Source organism: Thalassophryne amazonica, chromosome 23 (assembly GCF_902500255.1).
Source record: "Thalassophryne amazonica chromosome 23, fThaAma1.1, whole genome shotgun sequence".
Lineage (NCBI taxonomy): Eukaryota > Metazoa > Chordata > Actinopteri > Batrachoidiformes > Batrachoididae > Thalassophryne > Thalassophryne amazonica.
The window spans coordinates 12,361,924-12,383,495 of NC_047125.1; the positions used below are offsets into that span (position 1 = coordinate 12,361,924).

The window sequence follows — 21,572 nt, forward strand, 5'->3', positions numbered from 1 at the left end:
TGCAAGCGTTCGTCTTTTTATTATCCACACACGAGGCCTATTGGATGAATTTTTAATGCGCTGTGAGACACACACAGCCGAGGCTTCAGTGACACTAGGGTGGTAACAATAAAGAATTCTTTTCCTACAAATCTGTGGTGTGTCATTTGAGAAGAAGTGAAATGATGTAAACAGTAAGCGCCAATGCTCTTTAACTTAGTTTTACAGGACGATGCCTTCAGGGCGGAGAGAAGAGTCGGTATAAAAGACAATTTGCATGTTTGCTTTGCTCGGTTTACAGCTGAGGCATTAGCTGATGCCTCTATCTGGGGATTTGTGCTACAATAGCCGGCACACGTCTCAATGCAGGACACACAAGCTCTTGAGTGCAGAAAATATATTTGGCAGTTGTGACCAGTGGCTCATGTCAAGGCGGCCATATTTCAATATGAACATGTTGGTTTGTTGGTGAGCAAATTCTTATTTGGGTGTCACTGGACAAACACGCACCAACAGTCAGTCAGAGAGTTACTCCATCAGCAAAGGCAGCCAAGTGCTTCAAAGACCTTGGATGCAGACTGCAGAAATCCGGATGCTACTGAACAATATGTCAGGGTAAACATGGCTCCGTGTTTGGTGCTTAGTGGCAAACAAGCTACCAAATTAATTGGCAAGTTATTTTAAGATTCTGATGGTGAGTAATGTAGGACCATCTCAGATTTGCCTGAAAATGTTTTTAGGTTGGAAGGTCTGTGGGTAGATGGAAAAATCCCTAAATTCAAAGTCCCTTAAACAAATCCCCTCCCGGAACAGGTACGTCCAACCCTGTTCCTTGAGAGTACCTTCCCAGCATGTTTTCCTACTGTTCCTGCTCCACCCACTGTTAATTAACTAGCTGAGGTATACAAGCCCATCAGGATTTAATTAATCAGATGAAAAGTTGGACTTGTTTAAAGAAGTAGCTTTTGAATTTGAAATATCTCAATGCATTCCAGAAAAGGGCACTTCCTGTAGGAGGGTGCTGAAGCTGTAACCTTTCCCTGAAGTGAGCCTTAAGGCATAGTCACACTGTGAAGGACTGAGAAAACTGTTCAGTCATGGACAAAAATAATTTGTCTGGTGGCCAAAAACAGTCTAATCCATATGTCTCCAGTGGATTTGGTGCTCTGTTGGAATGAGTGGACAGCCACCAAATGACGGTGCACAGCACTTCCAGGGGTGAACAGAAGATTAACAGATAATGCAGGGATAATACTGTCCACCAGCCGTCCACTGGCAAGCTAACAAACAAGTACAGGACAAAACTGTAAACAAACATGCCACACCAGGGAAGCTCTCCGTCTGATGATTGTTCAGCATGCACAAAACTTTCCGACGGACTTGCTGGACATCAGCAACTGATCTGGTCTGAGTAGATCAGGCACAAATGGAAAATGTGAGGTACTTAGGGACCCAAGATTGGAAAAGCATTTAAGATGACCTTGATGTTTAAGATTTTTCTATCTGACCTTAGTCTCAGAGGATCTTAAACCCCTTCTAAGCCTGTGTATTCCATTGATGGGAAATTTCAATTTTTATTTGTGAGACACTGATAAGCCAAAATGAAGTGGGTGGTGGGGGTTAAATCACCCTCTCATAGAACTCCGTCTGACTATTCAGTTTCATGACTAAATGAACACTGAACAACAAAATCGTTGAAGACATTGTGACCACAGATGAATTTGCATATCTTCCTATCTCATGCTAATCCTGTGACGTTATATCGAAATCCGCGTGGGGTATAATATAACGGCGTTCAATAAAAATAGAGCTAAAGTATTTATCTCCTGCTGCCTAAAACACCAAACATTTCTTCAGCAAGACAGACTACCTCATAGGATTTAAACCCAGGAAGCCGACAATCATTAGTTGTATTTTGCATAAAAGCAACCCACTGAATAAGTGTGCAGAACTGTGTTTGTACGACTAAGAGGCAGGTGGAGTCCAGCTGCTAATGTTGTGCACCTGCAGCATTTAAGAACCAATTAACAACTTGTCCTTGCAGCGAGAAGGGAAATAGTGCCATGAGCATACGGAGTGACAAGTCCAAGGACTGAGACTGTTAATAAACTGCGCTCATATGCCAAACTGGTCCTCTGTGGATTCCATTCAAGACCAACATCAGAGGAATGTTGCAGGAACATCTGTGCTCAATGCCTACAATGGCAGCCAGTGAGATTTAAGCAATTGTGGCATTTTAGGTTTTGGAATTTGGAGCTTATAAAACTAAAGAAGCAGACATTTTTCATGACTGGTGGACTACAACCCACAATTCTCCAATTGCACACTGGTTTTTAAGTCAACCTGCTGTCTGAAAAATAGCATTCAGTCTCGAGCCACTGAATTTTCATCAGGTAACTGACAGTCCCAGAAACTGCTATAATAATAATAATAATAATAATAATAATTTGAATGATTCTGAATCTTAGAAGCCTTTGTGCATTTTGTTCTGTGGCACCACTTTGCAATGGCCTTTTACCTCATGTAAAAGACATTTATAATTAATCACAAGTACACCAACACATCATAAAAAATTTTGTAGTCTCATAGATTGAGATAATGTAATTACAAGAGTGTGTGGGTTCCTTTTATTGTTAGAAAGCGTTGGTGGCTTACTTTTCAATGACTAATTCAGGCTTTTAATTAAAAAAATAAATAAAAACTTGTAAGTTCCCCAAAAATAAAAAAAACAAAGTGGCTTATTGGCAACTGTCTGCCAGCTGCACTTCACAGCAAAGTAGAAAGTTACATTTTTCTTGAGATCTCAAAGGTTAGTGAATGCTTTTACATTATACTTTAATTTATAAAGTAAAATTCTAAATCTGTTTGGACAAGATGTCCAGCATTGTTCAAGGACTTTATGTTTGCTAAAGTGAGATTTGGTGACGTTTTTTTGTTCTTCAATTTTAAGGCCGTGTGCCACATAGCATTTATTTTATTTATTTATTTATTTTATTTGTTTCTGGTGGAAAAGCATTGAGACAGCACCCACAAATGCATCATCACAGCGTACCTCATCCCAAATTACTATAAAAAATCGAACAAAACTTTAACAATAACAGTACAACCCCAATTCCAATGAAGTTGGGATGTTGTGTAAATTGTAAATAAAAACAGAATATGATATGCAAATCCTCTTCAACCTGTATTCAATTGAATACACCACAAAGACAAGATATTTAATGTTCAAACTGATAAACTTTATTGTTTTTGTGCAAATATTTGCTCATTTTGAAATGGATGCCTGCAATACATTTCAAAAAAGCTGGGACAGTGGTATGTTTACCACTGTTTTACATCACCTTTCCTTCTAACAACACTCAATAAGCATTTGGGAACTGAGGACACTAATTGTTGAAGCTTTGTAAGTGGAATTCTTTCCCATTCTTACTTGATGTACGACTTCAGTTGTTCAGTAGTCCGGGGTCTCTGTTGTCATATTTTGTGCTTCATAATGCGCCACACATTTTCAATGTGTGACAGGTCTGGACTGCAGGCAGGCTAGTCTAGTACCCACACTTTTTAACTACGAAGCCACGCTGTTATAACACAAGCAGAATGTGGCTTGGCATTGTCTTGCTGAAATAAACAGGGACGTCCCTGAAAAAGACGTTGCGTGGATGGCAGCATGTGTTTCTCCAAAACCTGGATGTACCTTTCAGCATTGATGGTGCCATCACAGATGTATACGTTGCCCATGCCATGGGCACTAACACACCCTCATACCATCACAGATGCTGGCTTTTGAACTTTGCGTTGGTAACAATCTGGATGGTCTTTTTCCTCTTTTGTCTGGAGGACATGTCGTCCATGATTTCCAAAAACAGTTTGAAATGTGGACTCATCAGACCACAGCACACTTTTCCACTTTGCGTCTGTCTCTGGCCCAGGGAAGGTGGCGGTGTTTCTGGATATTGCTGATGAATGGATTTCGCTTTGCATGGTAGAGTTTTAACGTGCACTTGTAGATGTAGCGACAAACTGTGTTAACTGACAATGGTTGTCTGAAGTGTTCCTGAGCCCACGTGGTAAGATCCTTTACACAATGATGTCGGTTTTTAATGCAGTGCCGCCTGAGGGATCGAAGGTCACAGGCATTCAGTGTTGGTTTTCGGCATTTCCACTTATATGTAGAAAGTTCTCCAGATTCTCTGAATCTTCTGATTATATTATGGACTGTAGATGATGGAATCCCTAAATTCCTTGCAATTGAACATTGAGAAACAGCTGAGCCTTTTGGGGATGCTCCTTTTATACCCAATCATGACACTCACCTGTTTCCAAACAGGTGTTCTTTGAGCATTCATCAACTTTCCCAGTCTTTTGTTGCTTGGTCCCAACTTTTTTTGAAATGTGTTGCAGGCATCCATTTCAAAATGAGCAAATATCTGCACAAAAACAAAGTTTAGCAGTTTGAACATTAAATAGCTTGTCTTTGTGGTGTATTCAATTGGATATAGGTTGAAGAGGATTTGCAAATCATTGTATTCTGTTGTTATTTACATTTTAGTCTTTTTTTTAGTGATCCAATACTGCATTATGTTGACAAGGCAGGGGCGCTTCCTGTCATTGTGTAGGGAGCAGCCGGCTTAACTCTGCATGTAAGTGGCCTCTTTGGTGCAAAACTGGGAACAAATCAGACGTGAAAAATATGAAATAGCCTCAAAATAAACAAGGAAACACTGTATTAGAGCCTCTTACTATCAGGAATGGCGCCATCATCCAAGCCGGCCTCAGGGGTTCCGAAAGCGCCGAGACGCACTGCCTCAGAGAGCCGCCACAGATTTTTATTTTTTTATTTTGTTTTGTAGTGGAATCTGAGCTGGCAGTATGCAAATGAACATGCTCTGACAGTATCCCAGGGTGCTCGAGGGCGAGCAGGTGTGGGTGGGAAAACGAGGCCCGCTGAGGCTCAAATGCATGAACGCATCTACACGGAGAGAAGGAGCTAATGAAGTGGCAACGCGCCGCTGTCGGGCCACTGCGCTGGTGGATTTGGAGCTACAAATGAGCCACAGTGGAGGGCAGCGACGGCGGAGAGGTTCACCGAGAACAGGGTTGACAGCTTTGTTTTGATATCCAGGGGAAAATAGAGGGCTTTCCTATTTTTACTTCCACAAACTGGCAGCGCCATTCACACTGTGAACAGGCACAGCAGAAACCTTCCAGCAACTCTAATTTAGGCTTTGGGCTGTTAAGCGTGAGGACTGTTCGTGGTGTGCGTTTATTTCCGCGCAGCCAACACCCCCACCAAGTAGACAGAGTTCGGAGAAGGTGTTTTGACGTCAATGAGGTGATCCGTTCGTGTGTACTTTTTGGCTTACAGCACCGTGTGGTGGTTGAATGAGGGTCTGAAGTGCACTTTTTTTGTGGCTATCTTATTAAAAAGACAAACAGAATGGAAAAAGGATGCACAGAAAAATAAGGCACCTATATATATAAATATATAGATACCCTACTGTGTCTGTGTGTACCCGTGTGTGTTGGGCAATAAACCTATCTCAAAGCTCCGAACTCTACTTTATCCTCAATACTGGCTGCCTGTGTGGCTCCTTTTATTCTTGTCTCTATCTCCTCTGTCAACACGGCGCTTTACAGCTGGGATGGCGTCATCTGGGTATTGCATTCTTCCCACTTTCTGCCAGGCATTGCAAAGAGCAGAACAACTGAAAAGTTCTATGTTTAATCAAGAAATTTCACAAGTCTTTGTGCAAACTTAGGGGGCTGAGACGCACCGAAGCAATCCAGGCGCCACGTTTTGCACAGTTATGTGACAGAGTAACACGTCCACCACTCGGAAAATATCGAAAAGGGCTTTTTTCTGCGCTCCCCATTGGTGACTTAATCTGTTTGGTTTTAATGGACTTTTGAACCTTTACAGATCTCTGTAGGAGGTGGCCAACTCCTTGCCAGATGGCAATATAATAACAAAATGGATTAATAAACATACTAAAACATTTAAAATTGTTTCTTGCTGCTATTTACACCCAATAATTGTTGGGTGAAGTTTTTGAAAGTCATATCTCCTTCATGCTATCATTCATATTCATTATTTGCTTTAAACTCAAATATTCCATGCGACTAGCGTGGTACAGGTTTGGAACTTAGCATAGGCCCTCTAGTGGTTGGATTATGGTCCAATGGAGTCACTCTGAAAAATTCCAAAAGTAACTCTGTGAAAAATATGGCATATTCTGCTCTAAAATTTGGGGTCCTGGTAGACGCAGGTGAGGGCTGGCGAACCTCCTAATTTGGGACACATTAGCATCTTAAAAAGTTAAGTTGCTTGTGCTAAGGTCGCTGAAATAAACACTGAGCATTCCCGCTATTCCTTAACAACTCCAACGATTGTGTCACTTGGACTGAGACATCTGGAAATATCATTCCTACACAAAATATGAAGACAACACTGTTGGGCGCACTCGGCGTGGCGACATGTAGCCACTTTACGAGTGGCCGCTTTGCTACGTGCTGCCCTGGCTATCGCCCCACCAAGGCCTGATTCCGCTACAGTCATGGAACACTGTAAATCTCTCACAGCGGCGTTTAGGCTCTTCGAAACATTTCCTGAAAAAGCTCCATCTTGGCCAGCTGCTGGGTTTGTCTACGTGAAGAGGCCGGTGAGGTTGTCAATTTGTTAATGATGAAGCCAACAACTTCCAGACACCGTAATGAGCAAGTGAACCGACACACAATACCACAGGTACTAATATATGTGTGTTCACATATCTGTCTCTATGTGCGTCCTCTCACACACCTCTGGTAATGGCTATTGCCATGGCAACCAGGTGACTCATGCAGAGCAATTACGAGTCTCCGCCGGGCTCAGCGCCGGCATGTGCACATGGACGTGGCACATACATTATGTAAAATATTGTCACCAAGCAAATTTGTCTCGGCCTCGAGCAGCGGCCTCTTGTTCCTTTCATCTAACACCTTCTCATCATCAGCCCACACACACACACACACACACGCACGCAAAATCCCCCACAAGGGATGCAAGGAAACCACACGATGCAGCACATCTGAGCTGCTCGGCCAATGCCGCGAACATGAAATGGATAATACAAAGGAGAATTCATTTACTGAATTAGGCGAATGTAGACATAAAGGGGTAGTTCAATTCCACCACTGCCAGTTTCCTTTACACATGAACTTACTGCCTCTAGTGGTTGGATTATGTCCAGATGTAATTTGGATGGTTTAAATCCGGAAGACAAATCTTGTTGTCCTCATTCAAATGGTGATAATCCACTACCCCACAATGTGTCCCCATACTGTTTTATGGACTGCCTTCATAGTGTTTGCTTTGGTGTCAAATTGTTCCACACATATAACCTGATTTCCAATCGACATTGCGTCACAACAATTTGAAATATAGGTATTGTTGAAAATCTGTTAAATGGAATACAAAGGCCGTTTTCATTGGTGTCAAAAGTCAAATGGGATTTCTAGCATTTTCTCGGCACAGTTGGGTTGCCGTATAAGTCGCACCTTTTGTCTGTATTATCAACTCTTTAATTTTGGATTTTTGAGCATTATTATAGTTTATTATTGGCATTTATTATTTTATTATTCAAGTTTAGACTTTGATTATTGGCAAAGCCCTATTATTATCGTTATTATTATGAATGAATGCATGATTTTTCCGTGTATAAATTGCACCGGATTATCGGTTGAAAGGCCTCCCAAACTGGTACAAGTAATACCTGACGTATATTCTGGAAAAGACAGTACACTTAATTTTGCTGTTTTTGAGTAATTTAAAGAAGAATTATGCAACTTTGGTCAGTTTCTTACTGACTGTTTTGTCAATTTTTTTTTTGGTCACGTTCCTCTGTACGGAGCTCCCCCTACAGCTTGAGAGTACATATGTAACAAAACTGTCAATAAAAACTCACTGACAAAACCACCACCACTCTCCATCATGCATCAAAGGTCTAGTTTCTGGCTTAAGTCGTCACATAAATCTAAGTACTTGGGTGAATGTTGTTGTTTTTTGCTGTTACCATGGTAACCTTTCAGTTTGTCAAAATGTGATCCATTACAGCCGACAGCCTACAATCATATAACATAAAAATTTAAACTGAATGGCCAGCAAAAATGGCATAATGTCCATGGAAGGAAACTCAGAGTACAGTGGAACCCTCTTGAAAAGGTCTTTTTATTTGTCATCACTATTGTGTTAACTTGACAATGGGCAGGTTGGTGTGGCGGTACTGCTTTTGCCTCCCAATGTGAAGGTCCACACTTAAAAGGCAATGGTGCCCCATTTTCCATGTACATGTGGAAATGCATCAGAAAGGGCCTTCCAGTGTAAAATCTGTGCCAATTTAACAAACAGATCCATGTAGGATCCATTATGGCCATATGGATATGGAGCGACAAAAAAAAGACCATGATTTTAAATTCTCCAGTTAGTCGGGATGTTTGTTGGCCACATAGATTGACCAAGAAATATTTACATATTTACAAAAACACACATTTCTCATCAACTAAATGTATGGCTCAAATGGAAAAAAGTAAATAAATGGCTGTACAACTCTGTGTGTTTCTTTGTTTTCGTAGTGAGATCGTACAACTCTGCCTACCAGAAAGTTTGTTCTGGTGTAGGAACTCCATTTGTAGCTTCTGTCCGGCGCTTTGGGCCAAGAAGTATGGGGTGGAATAGATCGGATCCCCAGTGGCACACATGACATCTGCTCCGCTGAACACCAACGCCATGGTCTGCAGCACATCAGGTAAGACCACAGCCGCACACAGCACCTACACACACACACACCAAACAGCATAAATGAGAAGCAAAAACTGTCAGTCTGTAGCAGTTTCCATGACATGACAATAAATGTCGTAAAAGCTCCTCAATAATTAATGCTTCTGATAATACAAACATTTATCATGTATTTACGCTTGTCCAGATGTGGCATCATGTTTCACGGTGCGGCGGGCTGGTATAGCTGTCGTAGTTTATTAGAAGTAGTTTCCTATAGTTCGTTTCATAGCTTTAAATTTGCTGGAAATTGGGTTTTCTTATGAAGGATGAAAAGGTTAAAGGCTTTGTGACAAAACGTACGTGATGTTCTGCCGCCACAGGAGACGCCATCAAATAACCAGATAGGTTTCGAACTGAGTTTTGCCTGCTGATTTCAAAAGGCACAAGATCAAACCTTATTCCCCTCTTGAGAAATCACTACAATGTAATGACACTTAACAAGGTGGAAGAGCAAACTTGTGAGAATAACAAATCTTACATTACTGCAAGCAAAATAATCAGAGGAATATTTGAGGCAATGGGAGGAGGGGGGGTTGCTTAAGGCGAATTAAAGAGACTGTTTAACAGTCAACATTTCTCAGATTTCAGTGAAATCATTCAATGAGCGGCACATCTGCTTAGTGCAAGACATCCTTGAAAACATAGTAACCCAAGTGAGGGAAGCCATCAAGACACCCACTACCACTCTGATGAAATCAAATCAAATTTATTCATTTATATATTGCGCCAATTCATGACAGGGTCGCGTCAAGGCGCTTCACACAGCGCTACTTAAAAAAGCAGAATGAAATGAATTCAAAGATTAAAAAGCACAATAAAAGAATAAAACATAAAAAAGTAAAAAGAATGAAAGAAAACATGCAATAACATAAAATACAGGGAAAAACGATGTCTTCAATCCAGATTTAAAAATCTCCACAGAGTCCGACTGCCGTATCTGCGCAGGGAGATTGTTCCACAGAGCCGGGGTAAGATTAGAAAAAGCTCTGTGACCCGCAGGCTTTTTATTCACCCTAGGAACACACATCAGTCCTGCACGCTGGAACGCAAGACCCAAGGTGGTAAGTAGGGCTTAACCAAGTCAGCTAGGTAGGGAGGTGCCAGTCTGTGAACAATTTCATAGGGCAGTAACGGCACCTTGATGCAACATCAATGTGCATCATAGAACATCATAGGAAAAAGCAGGCCATATTATAGTGTCTATGAAGAGTGTGCAGGCACAGGCCAGTTTTGCAGGTCCTGCGGATTTCTGTCGTGGATATGTGCAAAGATATTTCTGCTGTTGAAACCATGAACAGGAGCAACCAAAGGTAAGAAAGATGAAAAAGCGTGAGCGGGATGTGAAGCCAGGTTAACACGCTGGCAGGAGAGCATCTTATCCACTGATCTACATACAACACAAATACTGCGGCACATGTGGCCAACACATTGGAAAAGCCTAGGTGCTGGCTCATATGCAAAACAAACTCTATTCTGTGTTCAAAGAATGTATTTGTGTTTATCCACAAAACACAATAATACAGCGGGCTCAAGGACTGTAGACGACTGGTTGAGGCACACCTATACATGACATCACCGTAGTCTAGTAAGGGCAGGAAGTGCAGTTATTAGACGCTTTCGAGTACTTAAGAAGAAGCATGACTTGTTTCGATAAAGGAAGCCGAGTGTTTAAATAAAAATCTACATTATTTGCTACGAATATTTCCTAACTATTGTGCGTAAATGTCTTTTGATTACCTTCTATTCTGCACTTTTTGTGTCCTGTAATTCACTATGAGAAAAACAAAGTTGGCCTTTAACTTCAATAAAACCCCAGTTTGCTATTTCGCTCTTAACTTTTGTGATTCTGTTCAAATTGAAGTTTCATTCCTGATTGACCTAACAGCTGCACTAATTATGACAAACTGTTCCTATAACGTTCTCTCTGTATGAAACGCGTCCTCGCTGACACGCTTCGTTAAAACGATTCACCTGGCTCTCGCCGCAAGCCCGCGGAGAGAAGTGAGATGAAAGAAGTGGCGTGCTGCCTGGTTGAGGAAAATATTTTCTCTCGCCGTCTGTCTCTTTCCATCATTCCGGTCAATTGATGTGACATTGTGCACGACGACCCGCAACAAAGTGGATCAACACGGGAGTCGAGTGGCAAATAGCGGAATTTCAACGAGCAACCTCTCCTTTCATCGGACTTGGAGCGAGTCAGTAAACTGCATCGATCCGCCACAAGCAAGCGACATCCTGTCTGAAAGTGAAGCGTTGGGAGGTTCGTCCACACAAAGTACACACAAAGTACCTGTCGATACAACCTCGAAGAGGACCACGATTCCCAAAATACATCTGCAAAATAACTTGTTTTGCTCATTTAAGTGACAAATACAGTTTATTACGGTTGAAAGCAAACAAGAAATCTGCGGTCAAAGTGCAGATTTTCAGCTTTGAGGGTATTTCCGACGAACAGTGGGCGAACAGTGAAGAAACTGCTACTTTTTGCGAATGTCACACTTTTTTTTAATCTGATGATATTCTGACAGGTTTCTGCTGAGCCGCCTTCAGTTACCGTGTGTTCTTGGAACATTTTGCCTTCACATTTTCTTCCAGCAGGTTCAGTTTGTTCATCTTGGAAAATCGACTTTGCTGAAGAACAACAGTGCATTTGATAGATCTTCAGATAGTTCGCCAGTGTGCTTTGGATCATTTTGTCCATCTGCTCTGTGAACGTCCCCCCAAAGAGATTTAAAGCCTGCGGCTCAATGTGAGCAGTTTTTAAGGTTTAAAAATGTTCACATCTTGTGATAAACTCTCTTTATTTAGCATGAGAATATTTTGTATCTGGAATCTTGACTGTAGCGCACATTCGTAGCCCCTGCAGAGTGTTCTTGATCTGGCCAACTATTGTGAAGGCGCTTTTTTTTGTTTTGTTTTTTTAATGTTGACATCACCAGTACATTCTTTGTGTTTAGGAATACGCCAAATAGTTGACGACGCGTAATAGTTTCCATATTTCATTGATATGTTTTTGATTTTCACCAATCTTAACTTGCAATGACACGTTTCTGGACTTCACTTATCCCCATTTCAAAAAACCTTTATTTTCATTCCTCATAAAAAAGATAAAATATTATGGGTGTGCATCTCTCACTTATAAAATGATACATGGGCTACGATTTCTGTTTTCAATGTGATTTTATGCAGTATGATACAATTATTATTTTTTTAAATATCACCATTCACTTTCTATTATAAATTGGAATGCCAAAAGTAATATTGCCTACATTTAAATACATAGTTTGTGAAAAACCAGAAACCTTCAGGTTTTGAGATGTTTGTGCTACCTTTTGCTCACCACTGGGGGCAGCACCATATATATTAACAGAAAGAGCAGCATAGAAGAAGCAGGTAGCTGTTATTAGCGTAGCATAAATAGCATAGGATAACTGTCATATTTTGAACAGGTATGAAATTACTAACAAACTGCGAAGCAAACGGGTAATTTTACCCATAATACCGCCTACCACTCCTGGACATTTTGATTTTGTTTTTACTTCATACATAGTGTCCCTATGATGAATCACATGACCGCCTAAGGCCAACCTTTGAACACTTATGAGCGTTTGAACATGCTCACAATCAAGCTCACTGCTTGACCATCAGTTCAAATCCCTATCAGACTGGAAAAAAATAAATAAATTGCTAAATGCACTCGGGCAAGGTCCTCAAATCCTGAAGTGGCTCCCAGTGTGCATTTGGGCCCTTACATGGCAGCACCCTGACATCATTGCATGAATGGGTGAATGTGAGGCATTATTGTAAAGCGCTTCGCCCAGAAAAACATCATAAAAATGCACTTTATTTACCATTCAACCCACTTTTACCATTAAAATTAAGCCACCGACTGGTTCATACTACATTTAGATTCATTCCGGAGTTGTGGATCAACGCGGTCACATCTACTACTGTAGAAATCTATTTTCGAATTTGTATTGGTTAATAGTTACACCCCTAGAAAACATGTACAAGTAAAATGTGTATACTTTTATAACCAATTAAATACCTTGGAACTACAGCAGATATGAGAAAATATAAAAGAAATTAGGTCGATTTATTCTGTCAGTTTAAAGCGTCCCCCCTCCCCCCCCGACCCCTCTCATTTTCACTCAAATTAATTCTCACGCACAGGACCGGGACAAAATATGGCATATTCCTCCCATGTAACTTGGCCTTATTCCGTATCGTCTCAGGATGCGACTTTCCATGTCACAGCAATTACTGCAGCCACTGGAGGCTTTGTGCGTGGGTTTGTGTGTAATGACATAAGAAGGTCTTTTGACACCTCCCTCTCTAGGTCATGTGGCCTGCAGAGACTTTGTAGAGGTTACCAAGATATGAGCATCTGATGGGCAACGGGGGAGTAAGAAAGAGAGCGACCCGGACTGAAGGAACCCGCCTCAGAGACCTAAACACCTTAATTGTAGACGCGTGCACAGCAAGGAGGGGAGACATATGGACGCGGTCAAGTATAAATCACTTTACTACCATTTTATTTTTATTTCATTTAATTGAACTGACATTTAAATGGTGATTTATTGAGTGAGCGTCTCAACCCTTGGGGTTATGAAAGCTGTTAAAATGCAATTGCATTATATTAAGAATGCATGAATGTCAATGAGGAAACTGCCAGTATTATTGTCTTTCCTGAGAAGAAAATTCCCAGAGGAACAAGATTTATAAAGAGTTTATTTTATAGTTTTATTACAGTAAGCACATGTGACATGGTGCTGGAACAGCTTGTCTGAAGCGATAAGGCTCAGTGTCCTGTTTAGGCTAAAAATACTTGTATAATCTTTATGCATTAACGGTTGTTTATTACCTAAGAATACAAAAAAACAGCTGGAACTGGTTTTCACCAAACCTGAAGAGAAGGTTGATTTAAATGGGAATTGACTGGAGCATAACCGATATGGATTTTTTGGGTGTCGATACGAGGGACCAAAAAAAATGACAGATACTGATACCTCTCAATATAATATAAAAGTGTTGATTTTTTTTTGGATTATTTAGTTTGAGCAAATAAGCAGCATAGATCACTCTGCCTTCCCTTGGCTTGGCAGTCACCATGCTGCATCGCTGGCCATTTGCATAAAACTGACATCTCCATGATTTTGGCCCCGCCTAGCTTGTGGCATAGGGCGCACGTGTCTCTTGTCGCTGTAAAACACCCACTCTGATTGAAAATGAATGGCAGCTGGTCACTTTGCCTGTGTCTCTGGCAGCTAATGTGACCAAGGGGTGATGGGGACCCAGCCATGCTTGTCAGCATTGTAAACAGTGTTGGACAACATATGCTATGACACCAGTTCCAACAGTGAAAGTGTTTTTTCTACATTGTTTGTTCTGTAAAATGAAAGTTTTCATAATAATGCAAATAGTGATATGTTTGTGAAAGGCTCATATCAACAGATATCATCTAACCGATATGTCAGTCAGTCTCCTGAATAGAATGACTTAAAATTCCGGGTGGATCCACAAAATACAGTTACTGAAGACTTCAGAAGCTTTTTCCTTTCATTGCCATGCAGGTGTGGCGTGGGATTTGGTGGCGTTGTGCACTCCCAATATCGTTCTACACACTTTACATCCCCACACAGACACCACAGATATAAGCAGTGTGTGGAGTCGTGGTGTGTTTTACGACGCTGCCACACACTGATCCCGATCAAATCTGTGCAGCTCACTTCTATAAAGTAGAGCACACAGTACTGCCCACTGCCACCCTCGCTCATGCACACACATTTTGCCTCTTTTATTATCCCTGCACCTCTTTCACACCACCCTTAAAACGAAAACTCTTCCTTGAACAAGATTCACCCATCTCTCATGTATACCCACATACGTTCGCGCATATGTACACACGCCTACGCGAGCCAACAGGGCTGCAATAAAAACCAACTCCAGTCCGCTTTTCACACTTATCCAGTATCTCCTCCTTCCCATTTCCTGTTTTTTGTTTTTTTTTGTTTTGTTTTTAATATTCGCCCTCCTCTTCTTGTCTTGTCAAGGCAACAGCACAAGGATGTTCGTCTGTGTAAGTGCTGACGCAGGTGGAAACTCGGCTTGTTTTGGCGCACCGCATGACGCATTTCAAACCCTCTTTTGTAGAAGAAACTAAAACAGACACTTTTTTAAAAAATGTAGCCAGTGCCTCCAGTGGCAGGATGCTCTAGCACCAACCCGCTGATGCCTGAGATCAACATGCCCAGAGGCCACAGAGCAGACTCTTGGCAGACTTTACTCAACAAACCCTCAATCCTTCTGAAAATCAACACATATGCATGTTTTGAACTTGGACCCCAATCAAATCACCCATTTTAGTAGGTTTGGGGCTTAAATTAACAATGTGCACGCTCCAACAGAACAGTTTTTATTGACCTTTAATGGGAATATGTGAGTTTAGAAAATGAATGGATGGATGGATGGATGGACCAATCCCCGTGCAACAGAAGTACCTTGGGTAACAGGGCTATTCTACAGGGTGCCATTCTATTACGATTACCCACGGTCCAAAAAAACTGCAAAACTTAATCCTGCTTGCCTTCTAAAAGGTTGGTTTATAAAGTGCAGACCTAGCAACCGGCCCGAAAATGAAAGAAAGGAGCTGTACCCTCAAGCACACATGATCAAAAACTACAGAAAATGCTGCTTTGTCTTAAAATTTTTACCCTTATGGAGCAACAATCAAAAAGTTTAAAGCTACAGTCAATACGAATACCCCGTTTAAAAACATTCCAACATGATTGAAGCCATTAAGACTGCAACTACCCAGAAGTACTCTTAATTTTGAGAATTGGGGTGAAATTTTTGAACAGTTCAAAAATTGGATCCCATTTCAAATCTGGTGTCAATGATGGCCGTAACTACTATGTATACCAGGTATGTTCAAAATGGACAAAGCTGGATCAAGAATTTACTATGATGCTTCAAAATGTGCCCTGATTTGCTATTCTGGATTAATTGAGAAGGAACAGCATGCTGTGGAATAGCCTCATGAAGGATGGTGACCACCAAGGTAGACAACTTGTCCATCCCCCTGAATGTAACCGTACATCTGCTGGAACCAGGTGAAATCTAGGCATCCCCTTGGCCTTCTCCAGTAGCTGGGGGTCCTCAACACTGTGGCACCTCCATGCTGGATCATGCACAGGAAATTGTGTCACATGGCCAAAATGCAAGTGCTCGTCTTGCTATTTAACCACTAATTTGGCACAAAGTAAAACTGAGGGGTTGTCCACTGTACAGCAGTGCCCAGGTCCAAATCTGAGGTGGCTCATGCAACTGGGCACCTGGAGCAACCTTTTTCTGACCAAGAACGACCATCTGACACTGTTTACTGAAGCACAAATGCATAAATTGAAGAATTGTGAACACATTCTGCATGATACATGGTATTCTACCTGTGTCAGTGGATGTTTCCAGTCACCATTGAGGCGACAGAGCAGACCTTGGGCTGAAATGGCAGCACTGTTCCACTGAAGACAACATGGACAGGTTTAATCTCAGTGACGTAACACAGAAGTGAACAACCAGGACAACAAAATCTCCTTTGGGAGGGGCGTGAGATATAGTGGGCCACATACTGTCAGAAAAGGTTGCCTGTTTTTATCCAAGGCCAACATATAGCCATCGGGTATTGCGAAGACCTGGCGTCCATCCGTCCGTGCTCAGCATAAGTCCAGTTCCATTACTGCCACAGTCTTCAAATTCACAGGGAAAATTCTTAGGACACAGACCTTGGACAAGTTCGAAGATGGCTAACATTGACATATTTTAAGAGGTATTTTAAGAGGTTAAAAACTCACATTTTGTGTGAATCTGTTCCATTTTGTTTTTGAGCAGCGGGCGTGACAGCCGAGCAGCGGGCGTGACAGCCAATCAGCGTAGAGCTGTACAGTGACGTCATTGGCTGGTCTCTAAAAACCGCTTCATTTTGTGTGTTTATAGACGTGTTTCTCACATATTATGGAAAAGCTAGCGAGAAATAGATGCTTCTAAAACCGAAAACGCCATTTTTGAAACCTAGTAACACCTCTGAACTTATTTTGTGGATGTTAGCATGGTGACGGCACAGGCTAGTAGCTACCTGCAAAACTCTTTCGTTTGTGTGTAAATATAACCTCTTTGTCATATATTATGTAAAAGAGAGCGAGAAATAAACACTTCTAAAACTGAAAACACCATTTTTGGAACCTAACAACACCTCTGAACTTATTTTGCAGATGTTAGCATGGTGACGTCACAGGCTGGTAGCTACCTGCAAAACTCTGTTTTGTTTGTGTGTAAATATAACCTGTCATATATTATGTTAAAGAGAGTAAGAAATAAACACCTCTAAAACTGAAAACGCCGTTTTTAAAACCCAATAATACCTCTGAAGTGATTTAAAAGATATTTAGCAGATGTTAGCATTATTTAGATTTTGAGTGGCAAGGGTAACAGCCAATCAGAGTAGAGCTGCACTGTGACATCACAGTGTGGTTGCTAGCTGCAAACTCAATTTGTGGAACCTAATAATTACTTAAACTGCAAATTATACAGAACACAATGCTCATACAGCCGAGGGTATTTTAGCATTGCGTTTTTTTTTCTTTTCTTGAAATTTTGACTTGCTTGCACTTAAATGCAAAGAAGCTATATCATGGCTTCCCCTGGGTATTACCGTCGACATCAATGCACTTCAGGGTACTCATGAAATTTGTACCTGGTTGAGCTGTTCCAGGTCTTGGAATTCCTCCAGGATCTTGCTGTATTTCCTTTCCCTGTATTTCCGGCGGATAAATGTGGCACGCTGTTCTGCTGACGCCCCGCTATAAAGCTCCTCCTCAAAGGGTAGATTAGCAGCCCAGAAACTGTTGGCGTTATTGTTTCCTACCTCCAGGAAGAGCTGGAGAGTTACAAATGCAGAAAAGACATATTCTGAGGTGAATTGATTTTTCGGGCCAATCACCAAGACTGTATCCAAACATCTGCTGTGCGCTGAAATGAAAATAGAGTAAAGTTTGCTTTTGCACATTAATATAATTTATCCACCAGGTCTGGAAAGAGAACATCAAACAGAAAGAAGTATAAAGTGGAAATAGCAAGTTTTACTGCCTTCCATCATAGCTGTCTGTGACAGACACATAGCGGTCGGTTTTACTTTGCTCCAGAAAAGTTGCTGTTTCTTGTGTTCCCTATGAGGGGTTGACACAACACAGTCAGAGCGTGTAGAATTTACCTCCACAAGCTCATTGCTCCAGATACTGCTGTCCAACTTCAAGCTCCGCACTTTGGAAATACTTGGACCAAGAGAACGATGCTGTCCTGGTACATAAGGAAAAAAAAAACAGCCATCAAAAAAATATGACACCAAGACACCTCCAGAGTACTAGGCATCGTGGGAAAATAAGTTGCACCTTTTTTCTGTATTATCAGATCTTTAAATTGGGATTTTTGTGCATTGTCTTAATCTGTTTTTAATTATCGATGCTTATTCTTTTTTTAATTGGAGTTTATTTTGTTTAGTGCTGTAATTCCTAGGAACATCCTATAGGCATAGTTATCTATATATTGAAGACAACTGTATATGTGTGTGTGTGTGTGTGTGTGTGTGTGTATATGTCCTTTTCCTGTCAAAACAGCACCTCAGAATTGAGCCAAACGTGGCACACATATACTTTGACATATGGGGGGTGACAGGCTATTGAGCACTTTAGTAGTAGTAGTAGCAGTAGTAGACAGGGGAGAGACACTTTTGTCCTGCATCATCACCACCAAGTGTGGTAAAGAGTTGGTGTCATACTTTTCTATTCTCTTCATTTTCCATTGAACCTTTTACCTTTTTCGTTTTTGCAAGTAACAGTAGCAGTAGTCGAGGTAGTAACAGCACCTGTCTATTCTTGAGACAGCTTTAGTCACACCCTAAGAGTTATCTGGAATCCGGGATAGGTAGGAGGTGATAGCTTTGTTGGTGAAGATGAACTTTTCATTTCAGTCTCTGAATAAAACCTGTAATTGCCAGTAATTGGCTAGTTATCAATACTGAAGGCATGGGTTGTTTCAGTATATACATTGTATGTAAAGGTTTGGTCAACCCTGATGATTTCCATGATTTTTCTTTGGTTGTTTGGATCAGCAATTTCAGCTAAATATATCATATACGATACAATCAATCAATCAATTTTATTTATATAGCGCCAAATCACAACAAACAGTTGCCCCAAGGCGCCTTATATTGCAAGGCAAGGCCATACAGTAATTACGGAAAAACCCCAACGGTCAAAATGACCCCCTGTGAGCAAGCACTTGGCAACAGTGGGAAGGAAAAACTCCCTTTTAACAGGAAGAAACCTCCAGCAGAACCAGGCTCAGGGAGGGGCAGTCTTCTGCTGGGACTGGTTGGGGCTGAGGGAGAGAACCAGGAAAAAGACATGCTGTGGAGGGGAGCAGAGATCAATCACTAATGATTAAATGCAGAGTGGTGCATACAGAGCAAAAAGAGAAAGAAACAGTGCATCATGGGAACCCCCCAGCAGTCTAAGTCTATAGCAGTATAACTAAGGGATGGTTCAGGGTCACCTGATCCAGCCCTAACTATAAGCTTTAATAAAAAGGAAAGTTTTAAGCCTAATCTTAAAACTAGAGAGGGTGTCTGTCTCCCTGATCTGAATTGGGAGCTGGTTCCACAGGAGAGGAGCCTGAAAGCTGAAGGCTCTGCCTCCCATTCTACTCTTACAAACCCAAGGAACTACAAGTAAGCCTGTAGTCTGAGAGCGAAGCGCTCTATTGGGGTGATATGGTACTAAGAGGTCCCTAAGATAAGATGGGACCTGATTATTCAAAACCTTATAAGTAAGAAGAAGAATTTTAAATTCTATTCTAGAATTAACAGGAAGCCAATGAAGAGAGGCCAATATGGGTGAGATATGCTCTCTCCTTCTAGTTCCTGCCAGCACTCTAGCTGCAGCATTTTGAATTAACTGAAGGCTTTTCAGGGAACTTTTAGGACAACCTGATAATAATGAATTACAATAGTCCAGCCTAGAGGAAATAAATGCATGAATTAGTTTTTCAGCATCACTCTGAGACAAGACCTTTCTAATTTTAGAGATATTGCGCAAATGCAAAAAAGCAGTCCTACATATTTGTTTAATATGCGCATTGAATGACATATCCTGATCAAAAATGACTCCAAGATTTCTCACAGTATTACTAGAGGTCAGGGTAATGCCATCCAGAGTAAGGTTCTGGTTAGACACCATGTTTCTATGATTTGTGGGGCCAAGTACAATAACTTCAGTTTTATCTGAGTTTAAAAGCAGGAAATTAGAGGTCATCCATGTCTTTATGTCTGTAAGACAATCCTGCAGTTTAGCTACACAGTGATATTTGAGAAGTGAAATGACGTTTATAGGATTTACAGAAAGTGTGTAATAATTCTTTAAACAAAATTAGGCAGGTGCATAAATTTGGGCACCTCAACAGAAAAAAAATACATCAATATTTAGTAGATCCTCCTTTTGCAGAAATAACAGCCTCTAAATGATTCCTATAGCTTCCAATGAGAGTCTGGATTCTGGTTGAAAGTATTTTGGACCATTCCTCTTTACAAAACATCTCACGTTTTTTGGTTTCGAGTATGGACAGCCCACTTAAAATCACGCCACAGGTTTTCAGTAATATTCAGGTCTGGGGACTGAGATGACCATTCCAGAACGTTGTACTTGTTCCTCTGCATGAATGCCTTAGTAGATTTGGAGCAGTGTTTAGGGTCGTTGTTGAAAGATCCAGCCCTGGTGCAACTTCAACTTTGTCACTGATTCATGAACATTGTTCTCAAGAATCTGCTGATATTGACTGGAATCCATGTGACCCTCAACTTGAACAAGATTCCCAGTACCTGCACTGGCCTCACAGCCCCACAGCATGATGGAACAATTTCCAAATTTTACTGTAGGTAGCAAGTGTTTTTCTTGGAATGCTGTGTTCTTTTTCAGCCATGCATACTGCCCCTTGTTATGTCCAAATAACTCAATTTTAGTTTCATCAGTCCACAGTACCTTATTCCAAAATGACGCTGGCTTGTCCAAATGTGCTTTAGCATACCTCAAGTGACTCTGTTTGTGGCCTCTACACAGAAAGGGCTACCTCTGCATTACTCTCTCATCCAGGATCTCCTGGATGAGACACTATCTGCAGCAAGATCATGTTGTAGGTCTTTGGAGCAGGTCTGTGGGTTGACTATGACTGTTCTCACCATCCTTCGCTTCAGCTCCTCTGAGATTTTTCTTGGCCTGCCACTTTGAGCCTTAACTTGTACTGTGCCTGCGGTCTTCCATTTCCTCACTATGTTCCTCACAGTGGAAACTGACAGCTGAAATCTCTGAGACAGCTTTTGGTATCCTTCCCCTAAACCATGATGTTGAACAATCTTTGTTTTCAGGTCATTTGAGAGTTGTTTAGAGGCTCCCATGTTGCCACTCATTAGAAAAGATGCAAAGACGGGAAACATTTGAAAATGGCCACCTTAAATACTTAAATACTTAATTAGTGCTAAATGTATTCAAATCAATAAAATGACAAGGGTGGCCAAATTTATGCACCTGCCAAATTTTGTTTCAATAATTACTGCACACTTTCTGTAAACAGTAGAAATTTCATTTCACTTCTCAAATATCAGTGTGTTTGTCTGCTATGTGATATATTTAACTGAAATTTCTGATCCAGATAACCAATGATTTATAAAGGAAAATCA

The 21,572-nt window shown here is 41.1% G+C and overlaps 1 protein-coding gene across 5 annotated transcripts in view; it reads right to left on the minus strand.

The window, feature by feature from the left end:
- zmp:0000000660 (arf-GAP with Rho-GAP domain, ANK repeat and PH domain-containing protein 2) overlaps nucleotides 1-21,572 on the minus strand; it is a 215,809-nt gene that overhangs the window by 85,600 nt on the left and 108,637 nt on the right. For all 5 annotated transcript variants that reach the window (XM_034164507.1, XM_034164506.1, XM_034164503.1 and 2 more), the window contains 3 exons: nucleotides 18,057-18,142; nucleotides 17,541-17,723; nucleotides 8,610-8,784 (listed from right to left, as the gene is read on the minus strand). In XM_034164507.1, coding sequence (XP_034020398.1) covers nucleotides 8,610-8,784; nucleotides 17,541-17,723; nucleotides 18,057-18,142 — 444 coding nt within the window. The remainder of the gene's footprint in view (nucleotides 1-8,609; nucleotides 8,785-17,540; nucleotides 17,724-18,056; nucleotides 18,143-21,572) is intronic.